This window comes from Sceloporus occidentalis, unplaced genomic scaffold (genome assembly GCF_023333645.1).
Source record: "Sceloporus occidentalis isolate IW3139 unplaced genomic scaffold, rSceOcc1.0.p SCAF_3, whole genome shotgun sequence".
In the NCBI taxonomy this organism is placed as follows: domain Eukaryota; kingdom Metazoa; phylum Chordata; class Lepidosauria; order Squamata; family Phrynosomatidae; genus Sceloporus; species Sceloporus occidentalis.
In genome coordinates, this window is record NW_028316983.1 from 185,047,920 (window position 1) to 185,074,827 (window position 26,908).

The 26,908-nt window shown below is 39.6% G+C and overlaps 2 protein-coding genes across 4 annotated transcripts in view; one reads left to right on the top strand and one right to left on the bottom strand.

Annotated features, from left to right (window-relative positions):
• LAMA1 (laminin subunit alpha 1) overlaps positions 1-1,352 on the top strand; it is a 109,882-nt gene extending 108,530 nt beyond the window's left edge. The window contains exons 63-64 of the mRNA XM_089518357.1: positions 153-375; positions 935-1,352. Coding sequence (XP_089374483.1) covers positions 153-375; positions 935-1,095 — 384 coding nt within the window. The 3' untranslated portion in view covers positions 1,096-1,352. The remainder of the gene's footprint in view (positions 1-152; positions 376-934) is intronic.
• Positions 1,353-2,498: 1,146 nt separating this feature from the next.
• The window catches only part of ARHGAP28 (Rho GTPase activating protein 28), a 93,723-nt gene continuing 69,313 nt past the window's right edge, over positions 2,499-26,908 (bottom strand). For 2 of the 3 annotated variants that reach the window (XM_089517071.1, XM_089517073.1), the window contains exons 9-15: positions 21,317-21,479; positions 14,176-14,258; positions 13,455-13,652; positions 11,711-11,854; positions 8,623-8,747; positions 7,304-7,368; positions 2,499-6,733 (exon numbers count right to left, since the gene is read on the bottom strand). In XM_089517071.1, the coding sequence (XP_089373197.1) occupies positions 6,642-6,733; positions 7,304-7,368; positions 8,623-8,747; positions 11,711-11,854; positions 13,455-13,652; positions 14,176-14,258; positions 21,317-21,479 (870 nt within the window). In that variant the 3' untranslated portion in view covers positions 2,499-6,641. The remainder of the gene's footprint in view (positions 6,734-7,303; positions 7,369-8,622; positions 8,748-11,710; positions 11,855-13,454; positions 13,653-14,175; positions 14,259-21,316; positions 21,480-26,908) is intronic. The other variant, XM_089517072.1, reaches the window with a different exon arrangement.

A 26,908-nucleotide genomic window follows, 5' to 3' on the forward strand; every position in this document is an offset into this window, starting at 1 on the left:
AACTGCATTTCAAGTGAACTTTGATTTAATCATTATCCATGTGATTAAAATGAAAACTGCCCCATGTCATTGTTAAGCAATTTGTTGGGTTAAAAGAGCCATTTATTTCACTTGTCTTCTGTCCTTACTGCCATTTGGCTGATTTTGTGTAGATTTTATTCAGCGTTAACAATGGAGCTGGCAGAATAACAGCTACATATGCACCAAAAGGCACCACCAGTCTGTGCGATGGACAGTGGCACAAACTTCAAGCAAACAAAAGCAAACATCATATTGCTCTGACAGTTGATGGGAACTTGGTTCACACTGATAATCCACATATGCACTCAACCTCTGCAGATACAAACAACCCCATTTACGTTGGAGGCTATCCTGGTATGTAGCTTTCCTCACTTTCAAAAGTAAGGGTGTGTAGGGACAAACAAGTAATTGCAATACTCTCCCAACCTCAACTTGTAGTTGTTTGTTCTGAATGACTAATAAAAATGCTGGGCCAGGATATAACCAATTTCCTGGAAGAGAAAGGACTATAAAACACAGCAGGGTCCTATGATGTGAGCAGCTTCCTAGTGCTTGCTCTTGTATTTCTTCCTTCTCTTCAAAACTGTATTGTGGCCAGTTTGCTGATAGGAGCCAAATGATATCTTTCAGATCCACTGCCAGTCCTGACTATCACCACAGAACTGTCTGGCTACTGTTTCTATGTCCCAAGGACAATTCTCTTCCCTCCTTTTTACTGGAATTGCCTTGATGCATGCCATGCACTGCAAATCCTATGGAAGGAGAGCAATACTGTCTGCCATGCTTTCTATTATTATTCTTTTGGTTTATCTTTTAGGAATTATTACAATGCATCAGGCAGTTCTTAAAGTGCAAATTTTAATCTCTTCCAGACAGTAAACAAGCTTACTATGTTCTCTCACTTGTTTTCTAGCTGATGTAAAACAAAATTGCTTGACCAGTAAGAGCTCATTCCGAGGGTGTTTGAGAAACCTCATGCTGATTAAGGGCCAACAGGCGGAATCTTTTGACTTCAGCGAAGCCTTTGACCTGCGTGGAGTCTTTCCACATTCCTGCCCTGGGGCTGAGCGCTAAATGGCAGGGGAAATTGTCCATTTTAAGAGGTTTTGTCTACTGTTAATGAAGAACAAATGTTTTTAACTGTAATTGTATAGTGATCTCCCTATATTTTCCAGCTCAGGATAATGTTTTTAGCCAAAACGTTTAGAATACAATTTTTAAAGTCTCTTTGTGCAACAGATACCTCTACCAAAATGTTAACATTAACTCAGTACTGTTGTTTTTGTGTTTTTTTTAAAAATGCTGGTGAAAGTTTTAAAAATCAGTATTTGCAGTGTATCTTCTGATTACTTGACAGTATTTCCTTTGGCTGGAGTGGCTCTTTTTATAATAAAGAAGTAAAATTGGGCCCCACACAATAAAAGCATCCTTCCTTATTGTGTGTGTACTGTATACTGAAAAGGTTCAGTTCACAATACAAGGGTAAGAGATTCAATAGGGAGTTAATTTTGAACAAATTGTGATTAGTTTTTCAATAAAACATAGCAGGTAATTGTTGAAATCATACTGAAAATCTGCTGGTCTCTTGTTCCTAGAACACCAGAGTGGTTCACCTTGAAGATGGACATGTAAATTGTTGCATTCCACTTAAAAAGTTGTCAGGTTGCAGAACAGGTTCTGATCTCTACTGAGACCAGAACATAATGCTTTCTGAACATGGGCAAGGCAGTGATGGTTCCTGTTTATACTGTAAAGTACAAGATGCCTAAGAAACCTTAAAGACCACAGATTACATCTGATATTGGAAGCTAAGCAGGATGAGTATTTGGATGGGAGACAACCAATGAATACCAGATGCTTTAGGCTATATTTCAGAGGAAGGAACTGACAAAACCACCTCTGAATATTCCTCACCTAAGAAAACTATGAAAGTCATGGTGTTGCCATTAGTTGACACACACACAAAAAGAGAAGCCACACAACTGAAGCTGCTGCTTATGCTCTACATATACACATGTTTTCACAGACTGATGAAAGAGTTGAGCTAAACATTTAGCAGAGTGACATGCTGGATCGAGCTGAGGTTTGGACCACTGCATGGTGCCAAGTAATGAAAAGGGCCTTTAAAAAAATAAGGTTCCATAACACTTATTGTGGGCTGCAACTAAAAACATTTAAGTAAATACCTAGGGGTAAGTTGGTGAAGCATAAAATAGTAGTTTTAAAGGGCTAAAAATGTCCATTCATCCAGTCCACAAACCTGTTAAGCCTGAATGTTTATTTTTAGATTTAGATAGCCCTAATAAGTTTGGGATTGATTCAAGTGCTCAAGAAAAACTGGGCTTATATTAACATATCAATCACCTGTTTTTATAAATTTACATTCTTCAGCTTCAAGATTGGTTTGTAGGAAGCCTGTGTTTTAATAGCATATGAAAGAAAGCATGTAAGGGGTTTAGATGATAACCACTTTAATTTTTGTCCTAGGTTAAATTCATACATGTTGTTTTCTAAATCCTCTGCATTTAATCATGACTGTAATCAAACTATTGATGACAGATGGTCAATGGTAACAAATACAAAAAGATTTTAGTTAATAATTGCCAGAATCATATATCACCTTTTATTTAATGTAACTTTACGTATACTTAGCTGAGTAGCAGCCGTGCTAAGAAACCCTGTTAGTGAATTGTGAAGATGCAGATCAGGACATTGGCAGGAATGCTTGGTGTATAGTGGAATCAATGTGCAATGGTCACTTTGCTAGCTCTGCTCCTTAGTAACATAACAGCATCTCTCTACTTAATTGTTCAATTCTAATTCCTGCATAAGGAAGTCCACTTATGATAATGCAACTTCCAGTCAGGATTCTGGCCATTATTTTTTAAAACTGTGCTAGGCGGTTACACCATTTTTATGTTATGTGAATTCAGCAGAAGTGAACAGAAATAAAAATATACTCATTCCGTTCGCTTTCTTCACTCCCCCCCCCTTCCTTTTCATCTAGTACATTGCTTAACTTTGGCTGATTTCCAGATTTTACCCATGAGAAAAATATGCAAGCCTTCAGGTAGAACAATTATCATTCTGTAATTTTTAAGTAGGTATTTTGCTTATGCACTGGGACTGAGTAGAAAGAACAAGAGTAAATGGAATGGCACATTCAGGAAAAGATTGGTTTGGAGGAAGAAATTTCTGCCTTCTTTCAACACGGGTACAAAACAGGAGCTTTCTTTGGCTTCCCTTCAGCTTTAGGACCTCAATGGAAAGGATTGGTGGTGGTTAGGACATGCAGATGAGCACTGTGGGGGCATGACTTTTGAGCCCACTTTCATTCTTCATATATACTCATTTAAGATACAAGCATTTTCGCTTTCTTCCTGTGAAAGAAATTGCCTTGTGTACCACCCTACATTTTTTCCCATCACCACCAGCATTTCCTTTATGCAGCAAGGACACAAAATTTCCCTCCAGTGCTTACAAAATTATGTGCCTTCAAGCTGACTCTTACTTATGGCAACTCTGTCCTAGGATTTTCTTGGCAAGATTTATTCAGAGGCCATTTGTCATTGAGTTCTGTTTAGGGTAAAAGATAGTGACTTGCACAAGGTCACCCAGGGGATTTCCATGGAGGATTCAAACCCAGGTCTCTTGAAATCTTAGCTCAGTACTCAAACTATGACCCCTCATTGGCTCACACTTAACTCCCCTTCCCTCAGTCCCATGGTCTACTGAGGAATGGTCTGGAGTGTATCCTGATACAGTGAAAGGTAGGAATAAAACCTCCTTTTTCCTAACCCTTCAAGCTGTGCTACTTCCTTCTGGATCCAATGGCAAAAGATATAAGACCTCTTTGGTCATGGGAAGAAAACAGTGACACAGAAGTTTGGAATAAAACTCTGACATAGTGACAGGTGTTTGAATGCTGAATACGTTTTTTAAGAAGCTGCAGGGCACTCTTTACTAGTGAGGGCTAGTTTCATGACAGCATTACAGATTGAACCAATTACTAGTTTATAAAGCTATCAAGAAAAAAGTTACATTTTAAAAATAAACATAAAAATCAACATGTAAATATCAGGAAAAGCACAATGCATGGATAGCAATGGAAAAGTATCATCAAAGTGTATGGGGTGGTGGTGGTTATTGCTTTTTGCTCTACCCTTTCCTCCTGTCGCTTTTATATACAAATTGTATAACAAACTCATACTTCTAAATAGATAATAAAAACAGGGTAGGTTTGTGAAGGAACAAGCTGAAGCTGTCTTTTGTGCAGGGACCCCAGAACTATTTTTAAAGGAGGGGGCTCAGCAATGACAGGCAGGTTGTTAATAATTTTGTCCATTTGCAAGGGGGGGGGGGCAAATTACATTTTGCATCAATTAGCATTCAAGCACCCTTATAAAAGATTCTTACAAGCTCAATAATATACTTAGAATTGTCCTCCATGTTTGGCATATCTTGCTCTTAAGTGCACAGGATACTTTGTAACCCCTATTACTCCTGAGAGGGCTCAGAGTCAACCAATGGCTTAATATTTCTTGGTACTTGCTCATTTTGTGTATTTCTGACCCATAAAGCATGAATAAGCTGAGCTACATAGTTCTGGCTGTCTAAATTTTCTAGCCTGATCTTAGGGGTTTTCTGGCTCTGCTCCATCATCCTGAGGTCTGTGCCTATAGCTGAAGTCTCACATACTGCTTCAAAGGCTGCCTGTACAATTTCAGATTATGGACTGAGTTTGTACATGCAGAAACAAGATGGGGGAGCACTATTAGCACTGTTCCCCTGTAGTGGGGATGTGGCTAAGGAAATATCATCTCACAAAAAATGGCTCTTTAGGGCTATCAGAATTGGTAGATGCAGGAAAATGCAGTGAGGTAGATTGCAGCATTAAGACTTGAGCAACCGAATAAGATATTACTGTATTATTATGGAATATTTTACAGTACCTTTCTGAAAATGAATCTGTATTAAGACATTTATTCCATTTTGCAAATCATGGAGTATAAAACGTGTGCTTTTTAAAAATATCCCTCTAAATATTTTACATAATTCACCTATATAAAAAGTTAACATATAGGTATAGATTACACTGATTTGAGTAAAACTATGGGATTCCTGTCATGTAATGTATGTAGCCTGGACAGACATAGGCTATCTAGTCAAATGGAAGTAATGCACTTGCTTAGTCACAGCTCAAACATATATCCGTTGCAAAGAGATTTTCCTGCTTCCTTTCATGGTCCAATTTTTGAAAAGCTAAACAAGCTACACTGAATTAACCATGCAGTAAGTATTTCAGTTTTTAAACCCTTTAAGTATGTTTGAGGTTCAGCTGAGAAGGAGAAGTTACATAAAGATAAAAATAAAAAATACACACACACTACTGCTACCACAGATACAAAAATATATGAAAACTGGAAATCAATACATGCAATACATTTTGTCTTCCCATACAGCAGTTAGTGAATACCTCCCATTAGACACTACCTTATATTTTCTTTCACTCCCACTCAGTATTGGGCACTCTTTGAAATGCTTCTTTTTGCATTTGAAAGAAAAGGGGTCAAAATTGCTAGAGGTTGTCTTCAAATTTTATAATACCTCACGCTGAAATAATTCTTCCCTGTCTGATATGAAGACAGCTTTTTAGGTTATCCTATAGTTATACAAATGCCAAGCCAAGACCACTATTTTCAACACTGTTGCTACTTTAACATTAAATGAAAAAGCAAAAGAAATAATAAAGAAGATGTTTTTGAGAGAAAGGATGACACATTTCAGTGAGCACCTGCAAAAATCACATGTTGTGAATGTTTAACAGTAAGGGTAGACTTTTTTTATATAAAAACATTTTGCTAATTTTATGATGTTTCTAGGCTTTCACCCTTCAGCTCCTTCAAAGTTGTTTGTATTCTGGATCAATGATTATTATACCACGTAAAATGTACATGTCAACTGATTAACTTGTGCAAATGGTTACATATTAATTTAGACATGGATAAAACCAGAGAAATTAAAACCCTGATAGGCAATTGTTTATACCTATACATTTATATACATGCACAGTACAGTAACATAAAAATGCTTTACATAGTAGTTATTCCCTCTTATTGGCCACCTTGATCTGAGTCACAAAGTGTTTGACAACAAAAGATATCTTTCGACTAGGGATGAATTTTGGCACGGCCTTTTCTTCATATTAAAAAGATGCCCTCCCCTTTCCTTCAAGATTCCTACCTACTGGTAGATGTCCTTTTGCTCTTGGGATGCCACCCAAACAAGTCTAAAAGTGTGGCATGGTGGTGGTAATAGTAATCCAGTGTTTATTCAGTGAACAAGAGCTGACTGTATTCCTTCATATCAGTTGAAAAGTGGCAGTGGTAAAACCAGTGTTAAAAGTGTAGTCATTATAAATTATTATTACAAACTGTTAACTGAAGTAAGAGTTCTCAAGATACATTTGGAAGACACAGGTTGCAAATTAAATTGAGAAGTTACTTGCTGAATACAACCACTTTGGTTTCATCACTGGCAATGTGGCTTACAATAGAGAGGCTTTTTAACCATCATTTTGGCATTTTCCAAAGTGCTCTGCCATGAAGTCTTTACAGAATTCAACTTATTTTTGGTTTAATCACCCATTCTGCTTGTGGATTTGCACGGTAAACATCTAGCATGTAAGCATCTGGATCCAAACAGTGTTGTCCTGAAAGAAACATTGTGTTAAAAAAGAAGAAGAAAAGAACAGTTTTAGACAGTGTTAACTTTATATTGCCGTGTGCCTTCAAATAATTTCTTATGCTTGTTGAACTTATTTTGGGATTTTCTTGGCCGAATTTGTTCAGAGGGGGTTTGCCCTTGCCTTGCTCTGAGGCTGAGATAGTGTGACTTGCCCAAGGTCACCCAATGATTTTCCATGGTCAATTAGAGATTTGAACACTGGTCTCCCAGTGTCCCAGTCCAATACTTGAACTACTACATCAGGCTGGATCTCATTATTTTTATACTTTTAGCATTTTCAATACGGAAGAGATCCATTTATTCAAATCCTATAGATAAATTGTCCAAGCTCTGCCCCATGCTAAATTACAGTACTGAGAAAAGCAGTTGCCTAAAAGCATTTGAGAACAAATCTTTATAACTCTTATCACACATTCCCATTTATACTGAAGTCATTCCCAGTGAGTTCTGTCTTAATTGCTGTGTGTTGCATTTAGCTTTAGTCCCACAACTAAAGGAAATGTCTGCTCCTGTGGAATTTTAAGTCAACATTTACCTATGTTTCCTCCAACTTCATGTAAACTTTGGGTTTGTATTTTCATCTTCTCTGATGAGCCATGGCTATGAATTGAAAGTGGGAAAAATCAAGAGTAGTCAAGTCAACTGAAATAACCATGAATGGTTAAAGAATTGGGAATCTGAAATCTTCCACTGCAAATCACACATAGATCTACCAGCAGATCCACAGAAACCTACCCACCCTAAATTTTATTATTTGTTATAATTTCTAATAAATTTACATAATTGCTTAGTACATACTTTGAAAATATTCTTCTGAATTATTCAGGTAATATACACAGTTTGATTAAAGTAGCCATTATGTGCTCTTTGTGGATCTTCTCTGTCACAGGAAAACAAAGATTGGCCATTGGAAGGCCTCAATCCAGATTCTCTGCCACTTTTCTGCCAAGACAGATAGAGGTAGCAAAAGTAAAACGAACCAGGAGCACAACAGTGAGGCTTTGGATCGCATTCTGCTAGCACAGGGCAGGAACCATGCAGCCCTCCAGATGTTGGGCTGAAAGTCCCAGCAGCTCTAGGCGGCATTGATAATAATGAAGAATTCTGGGGACTGCAGTTCAAAAACATCTGGAGGGCTGCTCAATGCCCACACATGCTGTATTCCAGTCTCTGAATAAATATAACTTTCCCACCCCCACCGCATTTCATTGAGAGCAACAAGAGAAAAAGAAACAAAAGACCAAACCCAAAACAAAACAAAACCATCTAGCAGAAATCCCCTCCTTCTATTTTCTGCCATATCAGCATGAGCCTGTTCAAAGGCACTGAAAATGGTGGTTTGGAAACCATTATTCTTCAACAAGGGTATCATATTCTACGACAGTAAAGGCTGACCAGCAAGCTAGACCACTGAGTTTAGCCAAAGCAACTAGGATTAAATGTAGCTTTGTCTCATTTTTAATTTCAGATCATTTAGAAGACTGTGGATACAATATCTACAGAAATGAATAAGGGCTAATTTATGTGACTTGATTTTGGCAAATGATGAAGCCATTTTGTTTCCTGCTTCACTATGCTCTCAACTTGTAGTTCTGGGCCAGTTAGTTATTTCAAGTTGTTCTTTGGCCTAGCAGAAAATAGGGCTCGGTAGGGAAGAGCGTTTGCACACTCCTGAGTCCTACTGTGCGCTGCACGTGCCATCTTGGTGCACCATTGTTTGGGACCCCCTTTGGCTGGGGCCCCCGGGGTGGTGCACGGTTGCCCCAGCCTACCTATGGGCCTGATGGGGCCACATGCAGCCCACAAACTGCTCTTTCCTCACTCTTGCTATAACTCATTGTCATGTTTACTCACCTGTTTTCACAGTGAAATCGTGCCAGAATATCTTTGGCTTTTGTTTGATTGTTCAGCTGAATTGCCATAGAAACTTTTGAATGCAGTGGGGCATGAACTCTTATCACCCCTTCAGGTATGTCAGACTGCAGAAATGACAGAAACAACAACCTGTTAATTTCAACAAAAGTATTAACCTAAGTAATGATTAGACAATGAAATTTCCCTGCTCTTTCCTTCCCACTGCAGTTGTTTGCACCCCAGAAAAGCCTTTGTTGGGGAATACTCAGGCCTAGGATATGGCATAGGGACTGCAATGGAAGAAGAGGATCTGAGAAAAGGGGGAGAATAAGCAGGACTGATATTCCTCTTTTCATACCCTATGACTGTTACAATTAGGCAATTAATCCTCTGTTGTACCACTTTTTCAAATGCTTTTAACACATCCTGATCTCTCTATCCCCCCCTTCCTCTCCTTGTCCTTGACTTATCTCTATTGTGTAAACTGAGTTCAAAGTGCAAAAGTAGCAAATACAGTGGGCCCTTCCCTTATGGAAGGGAATTTCACGTATACTCATGCCCCATTGAAAACAATGGAATGTGCTTGCGGCACCATGCAGCATGCGCACCATGGGCACGTGCACCATACACTTTATTCTTGTGAATATTCAGTATAAGCTTGAAACTGCATAGGGCGTGAGCACACTGTACTCAATTAATTCAGGTGGTGGGAGGGGAGCAGGTGGAATGTCAACCTTCCCAGTAGGCTTAGGCAAATTCAGACTGCTGCAGCTTCTCCTAGCTTGTGTGTACATCTTTGATAATAACTTTTTGCCGCCTGGACCACACTCACACGTTGCTTGGCCACATGTGTCCTGCTTTTCATCAGTGTTGAAATGCTGGTGTGTATCTCTTTCCACTCCTTCCCCAGGGTCTCCAACATTCAAAGGGTGCTATTATAGGGTGGGAGAGCCCCACTGTGCACACAAAGTGTCTGTTTAGATCATGCAAGATATGACCCTGGGCTTGCTTCCCAATATTTGGGGCTAATTACAAAGATCACAGAGAGGTCTGTTGTTTAAGGCACAAAACGGGCTGGGAATGTAAGAGTTTTTTATTGTTAGCCAAAAAGATGTCACCAGCATGTGGATGTTTTTTTAAAAAGAATTCATCTAGGAGGTGAATTTTACTGCATCACAGTCACTTCTATCTACTGATGAAATAACTGATGTCACAGAAACCTAGAAGAGAGGGGGGAGAAACGGCTAAGGTGAAGAGAGGTAGAATCTTTGGAAAGAATGAATGGAAACAGGGGTCAGATCTGAGTAAGCCAAAGAGATTTTTTTCCACACTGAGATGATGCATGGTAGTTTAATCTCATTGGGAGCAATGATTTCCTGTTGGAGATAATGTGGCTCCTACTGTTTTGTAAAGGTAGATCTAAGCACAATCCATCTGACCTTACTTGGAATGCTGCAGACTTTTATCAGTCTTTTTGTGAATAATACCAGAATAACTCAATTAGCAATGCTTACTTCCAGTTCCTAACACAATTAGTACTACACAGAGAAAAGAACAATGGCAGACTTAGTACTTTATCCCACATTTCTAGTGTTGTGTAATTTAGAACATATGAATGCCAGGTTTTATGCTGAGCTGACTGAAATTTAATTCAAGTTATCAAAATACTGTTCACTGCCAGTTTCATGTTCCATTCACTATGACTAATACTCTTCTCTGTCAAAGATTTATGTCAGGAATCAACCAAATTACAGTTCTGAAACCTTGAAATGGACTGTATATTTTTCTTCTTCTGAGCTATTTGGGGCATAGATTTCTTTTTAAAGAAAAGAAACCAATAACCACAAACAATAAAATAATTCCTCCCCCCACGATTCCAAAGATTCTATGTATGTACCATTTCCAGGTATGGGAATTGGGGAGTTTGTCTCTTCTAGAGAGAGTTGTACATCCTCAAAAGGAATAAGGATTTAATCTGGATATGCTCCTGAATCCTTAGAGGACCAAATGACATCTCTGCTAAGGAGTGGATATTACCTGTGTTGGTAGGTATGCTAACTACACCCTTGCCTGACCATTGCAATGGGACAGCCTGGTCATTGTAGTGCATGAACTGGTAAACCCATGTAATGTACTTTATGTGTACTACCTTTCTGCTTGGTCTAGAACAGAGGTGAGCAACTGCAAACAGGGCAGGGGGCATTTTTCCTTCCTATACCTACCTGATGGGCCATGGTAGCACATTTCAGTGTGCCTCAAGTGACAGCATTACACTTCTGGCTGCCATTTTGGCTGATTTTGCAGCTAATTTTTTTCTTTTGGGGAGAGGTTTGAAGGGCTGATGATTAGGGGAACAAATGCTGTCTTTGGCCCGGTCCAGACGAGCGCGAAAGGACGCCCTCGTCACGTGTGAGGGGCGGCACTTCTAGACGCTCCTCGCATGTGACGAGGGCATCAAAATGGCCTGTACAGATCGGCACCACCATCGTTACGTACTGGACTCATAGCGTCTGCACACTGTGGCGCCATTATGACGGTGCAAGTGCACCATTGGTGCATTGCGGCATCATAATCGTGCCACAAGAAGAACCCGCTTTTTGCAGGGTTTTTTTTGGTCTACGGAGAAGTCCCGCGTTCTGGAGGCTGCAGCTTCCCCGCAGACCAAAACCAGGGGCCAGGAGACCGCCCTTTTTGGGTGGTCTGTACCCCACCTTTGTCTCTTTTTTTGGGAGGGGGAGATTTGGGGTGGATCATACCAGTATGAGTACCCCAAATTAAAATGGAGGGTCTGGTGCATTTGAATAGCTGCTATTGTCAAATAGCTTATTAGCCAACCTGGAAGCAGGCCTTCTCAGCAATACCACCCGCCTTGTTAAATGCTCTTCAAAGTGGTATTTAGGAAGTGGAAACTTTGGAATACTTGAGGCACCTATTTAAGACTGAACTCTTCACCCAGGTCTTCTGATTTTAATTGTTGTATATTATTATGGCACTTTGTTGTTTAATATCTGCAAATCATTTTGAGATTCTTGGAGAGCATGGTTAGCGGTCTGTAATCAATGGGACAGATATATAAACAAATAACCACCTCCGTTCTTTCTGGCCTCTCTCGCTCCATAGTTTTTCTTCTTAATAGTCTTCGCACACCTTTGTCAAACATTAGCTGCCTTTTGGTATTGTTGATTGTAGCCTCATTCATCTTTCTCACCTGAGAAATGAGAAATGCTGGGACCTAAATGATTAGAAAACAAAACAAAACAAAACCCCTAAGTATACAAGACAAATGACTTCTCAAAAGCCACCCTCAAAGACATTCCTTGAATGTAACTTTGAGAAATTCCTGACAGGCAGTCTTGGAAACAGAAGTCTTATAACAACCTCCTGAAAATGATCACAAAGGCATTTTCTACATATCCCAGAATTCCTCCTTGAAATTTTCTTATTTGTCCAGCTTTTCCCCCTCCCTCCAGAGAAAGGTAATAAATGCCAACAACATTTCCTTCCAACAACCCCCCCTGCCTGCACCACTGTACAGCTTTTATGCTAATAGGACAAAGCATCAGTCACAGTCAAAGCATCAGACATACTATTTGCAACTAAGAGACTGATTTCCTCAATCCTTGTGGTCTTTGATGAACTCATACTGACTGGCCACTCATTTTCTTTTGCCTTTCATTGTAGATAGAAAGTTTATTGTAACTTTACTAAACTGGAAGAAAAAATCTTTCTTGTATTCTATTAAAGTCTTTACCTCCTTGTTTATTACTTTTTTTTTAAAAAATCATGTAAATGCTCTGTACATTTTCTATATACAGGTCACTTTCCACAACTTTATTGAATGTATCTGCATTAGTTTGCAGCCACTGATTGTTCTGCATATAACTAAGAATTAACTCTGATTGAAGGATACTACTGTGAAATTGAAGTTTGCTCCTGTAAAATAGGGAGTAAATTATGACTTGAGTGTCAAGCTCTACAAGTTGGGGATTGATTCTGCATCAAACCCACACTAGAAATGGTATTCAGTCTATATTCAGAGACATTTCCCTTGCAAGCCAGTCTCATAATTCAGAAACATTTTGGGAGCCTGAACTAATAAGCTTCACAAGTGATTCAGCTTTGATGATAGTTCTTCTCTGTTTTTAAATGTAAAAAGAAATTGGCCACACAAATCAAGCACAGGAAAGTTAGTTTCTTCTGGCAAAGTAAAGACCAACATACAATGTTAGATTTGGCTCTGTATGATAGCTTATTGCTACAAAACAGGAAAAGTAATCTGGAAAAGCTTCAAGTAAAAAGCTGCTTAAAAATAAGAACTTGGAAATGCTACTTTTGTGCACAATTCCCAAAATGATCAGTGGGTATGATGGCTAGGGATTGCTGGGAGTTTTAGTCCAAATGATTACCTTTCCCAAGCTTTGTCAAAGGCATCCTTGTATAAATAAATTGTTAGTTGACTTTAGAGTATCTGGAAATAGTTGTTTTGAGGAAAAAATAGTTCAAATTAGATCTGGTTTCTTCACACAAGACTCAGTTTAAAACATAAGCGTCCTTTTGTGATGATGGATATAACATACTCTCTGGCATCAGTTTTATCACGTCATGTAACAGCTCCTTAACTATAAGATAGAAATATACTTAACCATGTTTCTGGGCTATTAAGAGTTGAGCAACAGGTAGAAACATTTCCAGTCACTCCATTTCCATACCAGGAAAAGCAAAGCCTGCTGAATTTCCACCTAGCACATAGGTGTTAAAAGCATAAGAATTCTGCCAGAAAAATATGGCAATCGTTTTGAACAGTAATAGTAGGAACTAACATTTTGACTTACCGTCCACAGGATATCCTGGTATTTAACCAAAAGTCTCACAACATGGGCTGTGGTGGCAGCTGCTAACATCTCTTCTTGGTTTGCACGTTTGCCTTTGCAGATGAAAAGGTTTGGGGCAACAATCATGGAAACATTCCATAAAGTCATTTTGTTTTTCTTCTCATTAGCTACCACCTTCTTCAAAAACTGCAGAAGGGCCTAGCAGAAAAAAAGGCTACTCAGTCTCAATTTACTGGATCACAAAGATCATTCAGTGTGTTTCTGACCTATCCTTTGAATGTCAGGTAGTTTAACCATAGTAAATCCTGGCAGAAAAGCCTGGTGAATTTTCCTTGGGTCTTAACAATTCTGGTTCAGTGCTGGATTGTAAGCCTAGCAAAATACATTAACATTGGCTGGTATTATGTATTGCAGTTGTGGATTCAGAAATGCTTCATATTTAGTAAGACTATATAGACTATGTAAATGCCCCAGCAACCCACCTTAACAGCCAACAGCCACATTAGGTGAAGGGGATCTGTTCAAATGATCAGGGCACAAGGAGAATGATGTTTTCAGCCCCTTCTTACCAATAAGTGAGGCTGCAACAATCAAAAGCAGGACCACATATGGCTACATGTGTTGTCCTTTTGGAAGTGCTTGGTTTCTGCATATCTAATTGGCTCATTTGAAAGTCAACAAATACAGATGGCAAACCACACTGAACAATGTGCCTGCCTACCTTGGCTGCATCCCTGCTGGTATCAGGAAGCAACAGGATCAGTAAATGCAAAGCCTGCAGCTGCAGTTTGACTTGAGAGATTTCTAAGAATAAAATGACAGGGACATTTTTAAAATAAAAAAAAAACACTCTAACCTGAGGAAAAGTCCACTTTTTAAACAAGTTTTGATTGCAGCACTGAATATTTTGTAACAGTGTAGGCATTTATCCAGTAGGCTGATGATAGAAGCCCGCTGACAGGATCAAACAAAAAACGGTAAGAATCACACATAAGTGGGTCAGCTCCATTAATCCTTTCCCATCCTAGCTTCCCAGGCTAGGCATAAAAACAAAAAACTGTGTTATGCCCCATACACAGAGGGGAGATATGTGGTTACTTAATATGGAAGTTCCATTTAGCAATTACTGTCATCAGTAATAGCTGTATTATTGTTGTTTTTTAAAAAACTCTTTCCAGATAAATTAGTCTACACAATTCTTAAGTCAGCAGCAGACAACGTCTTGTGGTCAGAGGCCAGAATGGCACCTATTGCTGGATTTACTGCTGAATTTAAAGTGGAGAATCCTCCTTCTTAAAATGATAATTCAGACACTGGATTGCATCTTATTGGTACTTTCAACTAGAGTAGACCCACTGAATCAATAGAACTTACATTTAGCTTTCCTGCAAACTCTGTTCCTCTTTGGTCATGCTGTCCCATACCTTTGTCACACAACAGTTTGACCTTTTCTTTCATTTTGCTAATTGGAAGACTTGGCCTTTTACAGTTTCCTTTGCTAATCAAATTGTCTTATAGGATACATAATCAGTAAGGATGATAAGCACTCATATAATCTACTATAGGTCAGTGACGCAGTATCACATTTTCACCCACATCACAAACGTATGTATAAATTCTTCTTTCACTGGAGTATTCAGAATCATCTTTAGTTGTCAGAGTTTATAGATATCAAAAATGTCATGTCTGTTAACTCGGCATGTTTGGGATATAAACTACGAGCAAAGGACCATTTTTCCCACTGGGATTTTCCAAAATAACAATGTGTTTTGTAAAGGTAGATCTGGAGATCAACACAGAACAGGAAGAGCTCAGCATCCCTTCAAAACAATTAGAATGTGAAAATGTGCAGCTGGAGCTGGAAGCCAAATAAAATAAAATAGCAGGCTGCAATTCTCTTCAAACTTGTCTGGGAATATTTGGGTTTACATCAGAAAATACATGGATGGGGTTACACTGTTAGAATTTAAAATCTGAGGATTCTTAATGAGTAACATATTGGGGTGGTGGAACCATCTGGTTATGAAATGTTATAGCAGATGAAATATTTTGTGAATCACAGAGTTGATGGGCAAGTTTGTAGCAAATAAGTTTTTAGTCTTTTATCTTTGCAACAGTATATATATGACTAAGGTTTAATCTTTTAAATTATTTTCTTTCATTTAAATGGGTAAGAAATCGATTTGGTTTATATTTTCCCTTACTTTGCATCTAGTGTTAAACTGATAGGTGTCACCATTTACATTCTTAATTGATTTACTTTTATTATATAGTTCATATCATTAAATGTATATACTTATCTTGATATTACTGAGTCTTTCTGTGTAAAGGCAGATGAAACTTTTTTATATTTTTCATGCGGATTTTGTTGTTACTAATCTCTGGATTATTATAATAGAAAGATTAATAAGAAAAATGATTTACAGCTATGTATTATCATTAGCTAGAATATCAGAACTGAAGCTGAATTAGTTGTAGATTCCATGTACTTCCATGTTTCTTTTCTCATGTAGTCCCCTATATAATATACTTTTCCAGATTAATTCTATACACACTTTCTTGAACACTGAAATATTTGGGATTTACTTCTGAGTAAGCATACACATGATTGTCTCTTCTTTTTATAAAAACTCAACCCCAGGTGCTGGGAAGACAGTCCTAAGTAAGAAAATACAGGGAAACTCTGTTCCGGTTTCAAAAGGAGCAAGTGCCTTAGAAAGAAACCTTGTTTTTAGGAGCACATTCCTTGCATAATTTGTCCTATGGGTCACAAGCAGGCCATCTTTTCTTATGGCCTGCCAGTCACTTCTTCTTTGATGTCTCAGAAGGCTTCCCTTTTAATTCAAAGCAGTCCACTTAATAATCCATCTCTGTCTCCTGTTAAAACATCAACTCATTCATTTTAGGGATTTCTCATGCCACATTGTTTAATGTTGCACAGACCCCAGTTATCATTAAACCACAGATGCATTGCTCTGTTTGTTTTGTTTCACCAATAAATCCACCTCTAAAGCCAGCAAAGTGTAATGGTTTGAGCAATGGATTATGGCTCTTGAGACTGGGATTCAGCCATGGAAATCCACTGGGTGAACATGGGCAAGTTGCACTCTCTCAGCCTCAAAGGAAGGAAATGACAAGCCCCCTCTGAACAAATCTTGCCAAGAAAACCCCATGATAAGTTTGCCTCAGGGTTGTCATAAGTAGGAAATGACCTGAAGGTCTCTAAAGTCACAACAGAGCCAGAAACAACATTACTGCTACTGTTTGGAACTATTTTTATACTTAAGAATGGGTCCTTCCTTGTTTATCAGTCCCTGACAGACAGGAGAACACCACTAAAAGCAAAGAGGTTGCATTTATAGGATCTTGTTGACACAATATTTAAAAGCCAATCCCATGCTTACCAGATTCTGGAGCAATTCCAGCCTAATATCTTCTTCTATAAGCTAGTCATGCTTAGGCAGCCGTTAATCATGCTAGCAGGTGTTATTCTGTACATTTGTTTCTACCAATATCATTTCAATAAAGCCATGAATTCCTTTATATTTTCTCTCATTTTTCCTGGGTCCCTAAAGAATCCTGCAGTGAGGAGAACTAGACTTACCTTTTTCTTTCAGTTTCCTAAGAACAAAGATAATAAAAAGCACTTGTGACTATACAGATACAGTACTAACAAAGGGTATAATTTATTAATTAGCTGTACTAAACAAGGCCACAATTTGATAATTAATTTTGGAAAGTGTGGGTAGAGCTACAGACATTTTGGCTGAGTGGGAATCATTAATGCAGGTGGAGCAATAAGGCTAATCGTGACTAGTGATAACTTTAATGACTATACAATAGAATGGTGAACCTCAAGATCTTGGTCTCTAAATTCCATCAGCCAGAGCCAACACGACAAATGGAGAGGGGTGCTGGAGGTTCTTGTCCAGAAACAGACTACAGAATCTGGTTGAAATTTTTAAAGGAAAGCACAAAAGTAGCATATTACTATACTAGATTACTACAGTTAATGAGTAATTAGTGACAGCAGTAAGTTACTTTTTAAAAAGGAAGGGCAACAAATCCACCAAGCTCTGCCTTGTAAGGAATGTCACTGAAAAACTACAATCACTACAGCAGCCTCTTAAAAATCCTCTGGAGAAGCTGCAATTAATTGTATGTGAGATTATGTGCCTTTTGTCCATTGACGTATAAGGCCACAGGAAGCAGTGGTAGAATGAAAAGCATCAGCCAACCAAACAGATCAAACAATAGCTGTTGTCCTAACTTAAAAATTAAGATTTGAAATTTTCCAATGTCTGACCAGGATTGGCTGGTATCACAATCCTTGGCAGCATATCTAATCCTGTGATCCAAACTATCCTGACTCAACAGCTTGTTTCACTGAAATTACTGGTATGTTTTCATTTGGCAGCAACACTGCATCCTGTATGGATCAAAATATAAAAAACACCTCAGGGGCAGACATTAAAATAATAAAAGATATTAAAATTTTAAACCATCTCCCCCCCCCCCCTTTTATGAAACACACTGTTTTCACTAAAAGAGATAATACCAGGGAGAGAAGCCAACAGAAAAATTCTGTTTGGAAAAGGTTCCCTTATCCTCCTCTATCAATGTTATCAGCAATACCCTGCCATAAATGATAAATTGTTGTTTACAAGCCTAACTAGAAAAGGCCTAAGCAGAGAATGCCACACAGGCAGTATTTCAGTGGGTGTTCTACAGGTTGTGCGTACAACCTGTGGCTCTGTTTGCATTCACAGCCCAGCAGTTCCATTCTTCCAGTGTCTTGTCAAATAAACAAAACAAGGCTAGAATACAAGCAGCCAAACTTTTTAGCTCCCCTACAATGCGGCCATCTGTGCCACAGAACAAGCCCTGTCTGACATTTGGGGGAATTTATAAAAACATTTGCAATGTAACATTCAGCTAGCTAGGGACCTGTCAGTGCAGGGTTGGGGCACCATGTATACACGTGTCCTTCTAATTTAATGTGTGAGTTATACTAGCTACATATTTGATTCTTATGTGTCAAATTACGCTCCTCTATTTTTAAAATATTAGCAGTTGAGAATAATTCAGATTAAGACTGTGGTCCAAAGAAGAGGTGCTTTAACTCTTATTCCCATGCTTTGTTGCTCCTGAAACCTGGCTCCTGAAACCATTTTTTTTTTAACCTGTTGTTTGCTTCTTTCCCAGTTCTGAGTGTAATTCAAATCTTCAAAATCTTACAGTGCTTCTTGGCTACCATACACCCCAGTTTCAGTGAATTTATAATGTGAAGCTCTTCTACAATTGCTCCACTTTCTGAGCTAGAAGGGACATCAACCTGAAAAAGGACATTTCCATTGGTAGCACCTTGCCTTTGGAAAGCTCTACTCTTGGACTTTGAATGGCTGGACTACATAACCACAAATTATTGTACCTTTGGCAATAACGAATGACATTAACAATGGTTAATTTAAGACTATCTCAAAGTGGTTTCTGAAATTTATCTTGTTTAAACAAACTATAGTTGGTGTTAGCCACATTTCCTGCTTTGGATGACAAAAAAAAAAAAAAAAAAAAGTAGCGAAAGTTTTCAAAGTGATCGTCTTGGCAGCAGCAGAGGTAGTGATATATGCGACTCTGGTAGGAGGCCAAACTCATTTATATTGTGCTAAACCACGACATTAAAAAAAGCCCATTGTGTGCTGTGAGTGGTTGTCCTGGCTGAGATGAAAGAATGATGTATATTTAGTATAGGGACATGAATAATAATAATAATAATTTATAGCCCACCAATCACAGGCTCCTTCCCTTCAGACTTCAAACATGCTCTCATTTCCCTAATTCTGAAAAAAACCTTCCCTTGACCCCTCCTCTTTGTCTAGCTATCACCCGATTTCTCTTCTTACCTTTCTTTCTAAAGTTTTGTAACGGGTTGTTTATTCTCGCTGTCTTGAGTTTCTTGAAGCCAACTCCATCCTCGATCTCTTTCAGTCTGGTTTCCGCCCAAGGCATTCTACAGAGACAGCTCTCACTAAGATCTCGAATGACCTTTTATGGGCCAAGGCTAATGGCCTTTACTCTGTTCTCATCCTTCTTGATTTGTCTGCAGCCTTTGACACCGTTGATTACTGTCTCCTAATTGACATACTCTCTGACCTTGGGTTCTCAGACTCTGTTCTTGACTGGTTTAGATCTTATTTGTCAGACAGATCTTTTGCCGTGGTTGCAGGTGGTCAAACTTCATCTTCTGTGCCCTTATCTGTTGGAGTTCCCCAGGGCTCTGTTCTGGGTCCCCTTCTGTTTTCTCTCTACACACTGTCCTTAGGTAAACTCATCAGCTCTTTTGGGTTTTCCTACCATCTGTATGTCGATGACACCCAGTTGTATCTTTCTACCCCCGACCTTTCTCCAAGGCTTGAACAGCAAGTTTCATCATGTCTCACAGCTGTCTCGCAGTGGATGCGCCATCGGCGTTTGAAACTCAACATGTCCAAGATGGAGCTTCTTGTCTTTCCTCCTAAGCCCACCCTTCAACACTCCTTTTCTGTCTCTGTGGACAACATTTCTATTCAACCAGTCCAGCAAGCCCGCAGTCTTGGTTTTATCTTTGACTCTTCTCTGTCGTGTATCCCTCAGATCCAGACCACAGCCAAGGCTTGTAGATTCTTTTTGTACAATATTGCTAAAATCCGACCATATCTCTCCGCCTCTACTGCCAAGATCCTGGTCCATGCCCTAGTGATCTCACGACTTGATTACTGTAACATCCTTCTGGCTGGGCTTCCTCTCTCTCACCTCCGTCCTTTAATTTCTGTCCAACATTCAGCTGCACGCATTATCACATCCACCCACCGCTGTGACCATATCTCTCTTGTGTTGGCATCCCTTCACTGGCTCCCCCTCCCTTTCCGCATTCAGTATAAGCTCCTGCTGTCGACATTTAAAGCCCTCCATGGGCTGGCCCCTCCTTACTTATCAGACCTTATTTTCCCTCACCTTCCCACTAGGGCCCTCCATTCTGGTAGTCAAGGTCTGCTGTCCCAGCCCAGGATTTCCTCTGCCCCATCTCGGATTCGCCCCTTTTCACTCGCTGCCCCTCACTCCTGGAACCTTCTTCCCCCGCGAACAAGAGCCATCACTTCTTTAACCAGCTTCAAAACGGAGTTGAAGACCATCCTGTTCAGGGCAGCGTTCCCAGGCATTGCATAATTGTCACTTGCTATTTGATGTTCTTTTGTTGCCTGTTTTATTGAATCATTTCCTATATTGCTATGTATTTTATATGTTGTATCCTACTAGAGAGGCCCCTTCCCCACCACCACTCCCTTTGTGTCGTGTCTTTTTAGATTGTAAGCCTGAGGGCAGGGAACCGTCCAATTAAAAAGACTGTATGTACAGCGCTGTGTAAATTTACAGCGCTTTATAAATAAAGGTTAATAATAATAATAATAATAATAATATTAAAATAAAATACAATAAAATAAGATAAAACTGAGCGATGTAAGTCACAGTAATGTATGAATGTATTCCTCATTTCATCTATCATGTTACATGTGGTGACATATCCAGTTCATCCTATTGACCACTCAAGATACTTGGACTGGTGTGTGAAAGATAACTGGCTTATAAGAATTATATTGGCAGCTCTTCCATGCACATTCATTCTCACATGAGCCTAAACAAGGACTGAGGTTCTGCACTGAGGCATACTTGTAAGTGAGAGCGGAAAAGATTCTGGTGAGGCTGCTGAAGTAAATATTTTGAGCAAAGCTTATGATTCTTTTAAATTTCTGGATTGTGAATAGTGAGTCAAATTGTTGGATTAAGAAGAGGATACTAAACAGAATGCTGACTGCTCTACTTACTTTCCACTAATGAAATGAAGGCAGGCAAATATTCCATAGTGAAGAGGGGACTTGGAAGTTCCCGTATAAACATCTTCAATAGTCCTGCTGCGTCATTGTTACGTACTTGATCCCAGTCAAAAGTATCTTCATCAAATTTTGCTTCAATTTCTTGGCGAAGACTCTGCAAGATAAAACAAAAATGACTGATTAGAAAAAGCTGCCAATAAAAGAGAATTCTATTGCCCCCACAAACTGCCTAGGTGGGATTGCAATATTTTTAGATGAAGCTGTTCCTAGAATAAAAGTATCTGAATTTGGCACTTAGCAGTTAAATATAAATATTTGTAAGTCAGCCTGTGTCGAACACCTTTCAGCTAGCTTTTCCAAAACAATTCTCAGATGTGTCAAAATGCAAGCCAATTTGCTGTTGTTAACAGACAGAAGAACTTGCAATTTAGGAATGAGCAATAGGGGGAATATGCTGCCTGAACTCTCAGCAAGTGCTCTTATATTCCAAACCATGCTCTTATGTTCAAAATGTAAAGCACTAAGAGACTCACGGCAATTCCACACTGCAGAAATAAAGTGGTTTAACTGTCATGGCTCCATCCTGTAGAATCCTGGGATTTGTAGTTTTGTATTCGCCTAGTATGTCAGAGAAGTCTGCTGCCTCACAAAACTACAAATCCCAGGATTGCATCAGATCGAGTCATGACAGCTAAAGTGGTATCAAACTGCAGGCAAGACAAACCTCAAACCAGCAGAGCAACTCTCTGAGAAAATTAGCAGCCCAGTCATTACCAGGCCACAGAATACTTATATAGTGGGAGGAGCTAGAACTGAAGCTCTTCAACCAAGCCAGGACCGTATGACTTGAAAAAATCAATAAGGGCTCTGCTGGATATATGTAAGTCCTGCCCCAAGCTGTGTTTTCCATCTGAAAAAACCCCACAAAGATCACTTTGCCAGCCATCTTTTGACAAGCTGTTTCTTGTGAACTGTATGAATGGCATTTTGTCTAGTTTAGCCATCAGTAATCATTGTATGAGGCAGACATGAAGAATATGCAGAAACCTACAATGGATCAGAGATTGGAAGACTACAGATTTGTAGTTAGAAGTGATTTGTCTTACCCCTCTAGCATAATCCCTAGGTGCCAATTAAATTCATTTTTCCCATCCATGATTTTAAGCACTCTAACCTGGGCAATTACAAAAACAATACACTGGATATCAAGAAGGCTGGTTCATATTTCTAGAAGATAAAGATGCAATTTTTAATTAAGATGCTAAGTTATAAGAAAGGCTATTTAGAAAAAAATAACAGTTAAATACTCTAAATCTCTTAAATCAAATCAGCTGACTTCATTCAAAAAAGCAACATAAGGGATTTAACTGTACCTTTTAATGGAGGGAAGGGGAAAGATGATGGCAAGAAACGAATTAACAACAAACCAAACTAGTCAATGCCATGAGCTGTAATATATCTGGAAAGTAATGTGGCCTATAGTTGAATTATGAATACTATCATAAAATCACTGCAAAATCCTGTATGTACTCAAATATAAGCCAAATTGCCCCTATAGTAATTATAAGGTTTTAAAATATCAGAGAAATTAAAAGTATTACTCACATAGCCTCTAAAAAGGCACCTACCTTTTTTGTGTGGGTTGGTGAAAGTTTTTTTTTTCATTATAAAAAGTTTCTATAAGATTCTATATGTAAAACTGTATTCCATGTTTTACACACTCATCTTAAATATGGACTTGTCAAATATGTCTTACTACTGACAAGTGAATGTTGAACCAAAAGGGAGGTACATTAAAATAGTACACATCTAATAACACAGGGAAAATGAAAATAAAACACAGTTCTAAATAATTCAGGATTGTGCCTTTGACTGGTTATGAGCTAAATGCACAGAGAAAAGTGACTTTCCCTGTAAGTATCTCTGCCAATCAGCTCCAATTTATGGCAAACTTTCATTGTGTTTTCTCAGCAAGATTTATTCAGAGCATGTTTGCCACTGCCATCCTCTTAGGCTGAGAGGGTGCAACTTGTTCACTATCTCCCAGTAAGTTTCTGTGGCTGATTTGGGGATTTGAATCACCTTGTTTCAATGCTGGCAAAATCTTTCCATATCACCCTAACACTGAGCAGTTAAAACTCTGTTGACTGAGATCACTCTGGGGACTACTATTTCTATGTCTTCAAAGTATAGTGATATTTTGTTAAGCCCTGCAGTATACTCTCGATCCAATACAGAGAGAGGTGGGATACAAATTATTATTATTATTATTATTATTATTATTATTATTATTATTATTACTACTACTACTCTGTTTTACCCCATTCCACTCACCATTATTATGGGCATTTTGGTAACCATGTGGCAAGAGGAGATGATTTTGAACTTGGTTCTGCACTAACCCACACCCTCCAACATTCCACATGAAAACTGGGACACATGTGCCCAAAAACATTAGAGTATGATTGCTGATTAATTAAAATGATTAGATAAGCTAGTAGAGGCTGCAACATTTTGCTTTGGCTGAGTGTACTGGGTAGGGCAACACTCTGTCCACTCCTATTCTCCTCCCCCCTGTTGAGTTGATTGAATGCAAATTACATTTGCACTTTGAATTCAGTTTGCAGCAACTGAACTAAACTGAGAACAAAGGAAAAGCAGGAGAAACGAGAACATTTTAAAAGCAGCTGAAGGGGGGGGGGGGTTACAACAGAGGACTATCCCAGCCAAATTTGGACAGCTGCAGGATATGTTATTTCATATTATTTGCTGGGTTGGTACAATATGATAACTTCCTTTAAATCAAAGATGGGCAAAGCGCAAGTCACACTTGGAGGTCATTTCTGCCATCCCTTAAAGCCCACCATACACTCATGCACACCATTTGTTTGCCTTCCTGAAACAGGCCCTCACCTGGGCCAATATTTTCCCCAAGAGAAATTGAGAGAATTTTCACTGGTTTGCCTCCTCCACAGAATTGTTTTAAGCATTGAAGTGGGGCTTTAAAAAAACCTGGAAGCAAATTGTAGGCACATTACAGAGCGCCGAGATGTGGCGCTCTGCCACCACCGCCTGCAGCGCGAAGGAGCTGCAGCAGCCAAACTGCGCGGCTCCTCCCGCTGCAAATAAGAAGTGCCAAAATGGCGCCTCTCTTTGCGGTGCAGTTATGATGCTGCGAGGCGCCAATGGCACACTTGCAGAGTCATATGCGCCGTGCGCCATGCGGACGCAATGCAACGTGTCCGCTACATCAAAATGGCGGCACCCGTGTGGAACAGGCGCCGCCATTTTGTACGGACTCGGTCCGTATTAGGGTTAGGGGCATCCGGAAGGGATGCCCCTTCTCAACCCTAACACGCCCCTTCCTAACCCTAGCACGCCCCTTCGGCGCATCTGTAACGCACCATAGTCACTTTCAGTTTTGAAAAAAGTCACTGCTGGACATAAATAGTTTTTTGTTTGCTTGTTTTATTGTGAGGGGGAACAAAGAAAAACTACTCCTATGTTTTCTAGAGGCCTTTCTGGTTTAAAAACACAGAGGAGAGGATTAGTGTGGGTGAGTGAAGTGCTATAAGATACAGTCAGAGTTTTGTGAAGTTGAAGGCTTTCATGGCCGGCATCCATAACTTTTTGTGGGTTTTTCAGGCTATGTGACTATGTTCTAGAAGAGTTTATTCCTGATGTTTCGCCAGCATCTGTGGCTGGCATCTTCAGAGAATGCTGGCATGGAAGAGAATTGTGTGTGTGCGTGTGTGTGTGTACGTACACACACACACACACACACTGTGTGACCCTGTGTAGGGAGGAGTGATTTCCATTTTAATCTGTGTATTGTTCTGTTGTTGATGGCAAGGACTCAGGGTGGGAGGATATGCAAAGAGGATTAGTGTCTGTTTAATTAGTGATCATTGTCTGCCGGGAAAACCCCTGACCCTGAGTGGTTTTTCATTTGCATTTGCTGAGTCCTTAGCTTGCTGTTATTCAGGACTGACAGCCAAACTTTGTCCACTTTAAGGGTTTCTTCCTTCCTGTTGAAGTTGTCCAGGTGTTTGTGGATTTCAATGGCTTCACTGTGCATTCTGACCTGATAGTTGTTGGCATGGTCTAGAATTTCAGTGTTTTGAAACAGCATTTTATGTCCAGGATGGTTTATAACATGTTCTGCTACTGCTGATTTTTCTGGCTAACTCAGGCACAGGACAGACCGCCAAGAAACGGTGGTCTGCTGGCACCCATTTCTGCTCCTTAGAGACGGCGCAACCCCCAAACGGTGTGGCGCCACTGTGGAGCAAAAAGAACCCAGAATTTCCAGGTTCTTTGTGCGACGCTGCAGTGACGTCGCGAGTGCACTTACGTCACAAGATGCTTGGCGCTTAAGTAGTAGGGTTGCGGGGTGTGTGGTCACTCCACCCCCTGGCAACCCTACTATGTGTCCAGGCCGGAGCAAAGTGCCGGCCTGGATCAGGCCTCAGTCTGCAGTGTTTCATGTTCCTTGATTCGTGTTTGAACACTGTTTGGTGGTCCCTATGTAGACTTGTCCGCAGCTGCATGGTATGTGGTAAACTCCTGCGGCTTTCCTTTAATCAAGTCTAACAATAGGATTTAAGCCCTGGTCATGATGGAGTATGACTGTGACCTCATCTTCTAGTAGATATAATCAGAAATTAATGGAAATAAGAAATCACACATTTTTTCCAAACCTTTGGTTACATTCAAATATTTAATTAGAGCCATATGCATTTGCCTTAAACATATTTTCTGGAATGCTTTCAAATTCTAACATCAACATAATATGAAGTAGTGCTGAGTGGTAAAATATGAATTGGTTTTTTTTAAGACTTCCCTGTTGTCCTTTACAGGGTAAAATTTGATCAGTTATTGTAAATAATACAATAACTGAATATTAAAAACATTACATCTGTCATGTGAATGTTTGGCTTATAATACATATTGCAAAGAATTGCCTGGATACAAAAACATAAATAATTCAAAAACGAACAGAGTATCATATAAACAAATTATGAGAGAGAATATTAGGAATATTAGGAAGAACTTTCTGAGGGTAACTTTCTGAGGCTATTTGAACAGACTCCTCAGAAAGAAGGCAGATTCTCCTTCATTAATGGTAAAGTACCAGGCCTTCTATAGCATTGGATTCTAGCACTGACCTGGGGTTGGAGCCTCAACTAAGCTAGCAATGGCGTGTTACAGAGCGCCCAAGAAGGGCGCTCTGCCGCTGCCATTTGCTACATCTGGGAACCGCAGCGGCCAAACCGCGCGGTTCCCGGGCGCAGGAAGAAAGAAGCGCCGAAATGGGGCTTCTTTCTGCGATCCGGAAGTGGTGCCGCAAGGCGCTAGTCGCACACTCACAGAGTCACTTCTGCCGTGCGACGTCCAGACGCTATGCGTCCGCGACGTCAAAATGTCGGCCCCAGTGTGGACAGGCACTGCCATTTTGTATAGACTCAGTCCATATTAGGGTTGAGGGGCATCCGGAAGGGACACCCCTTCTCAACCCTAACATGCCCCTTCGTAACCCTAGCACGCCTGTTCGGCGTGTCTGTAACGTGCCAATGTTTAGTA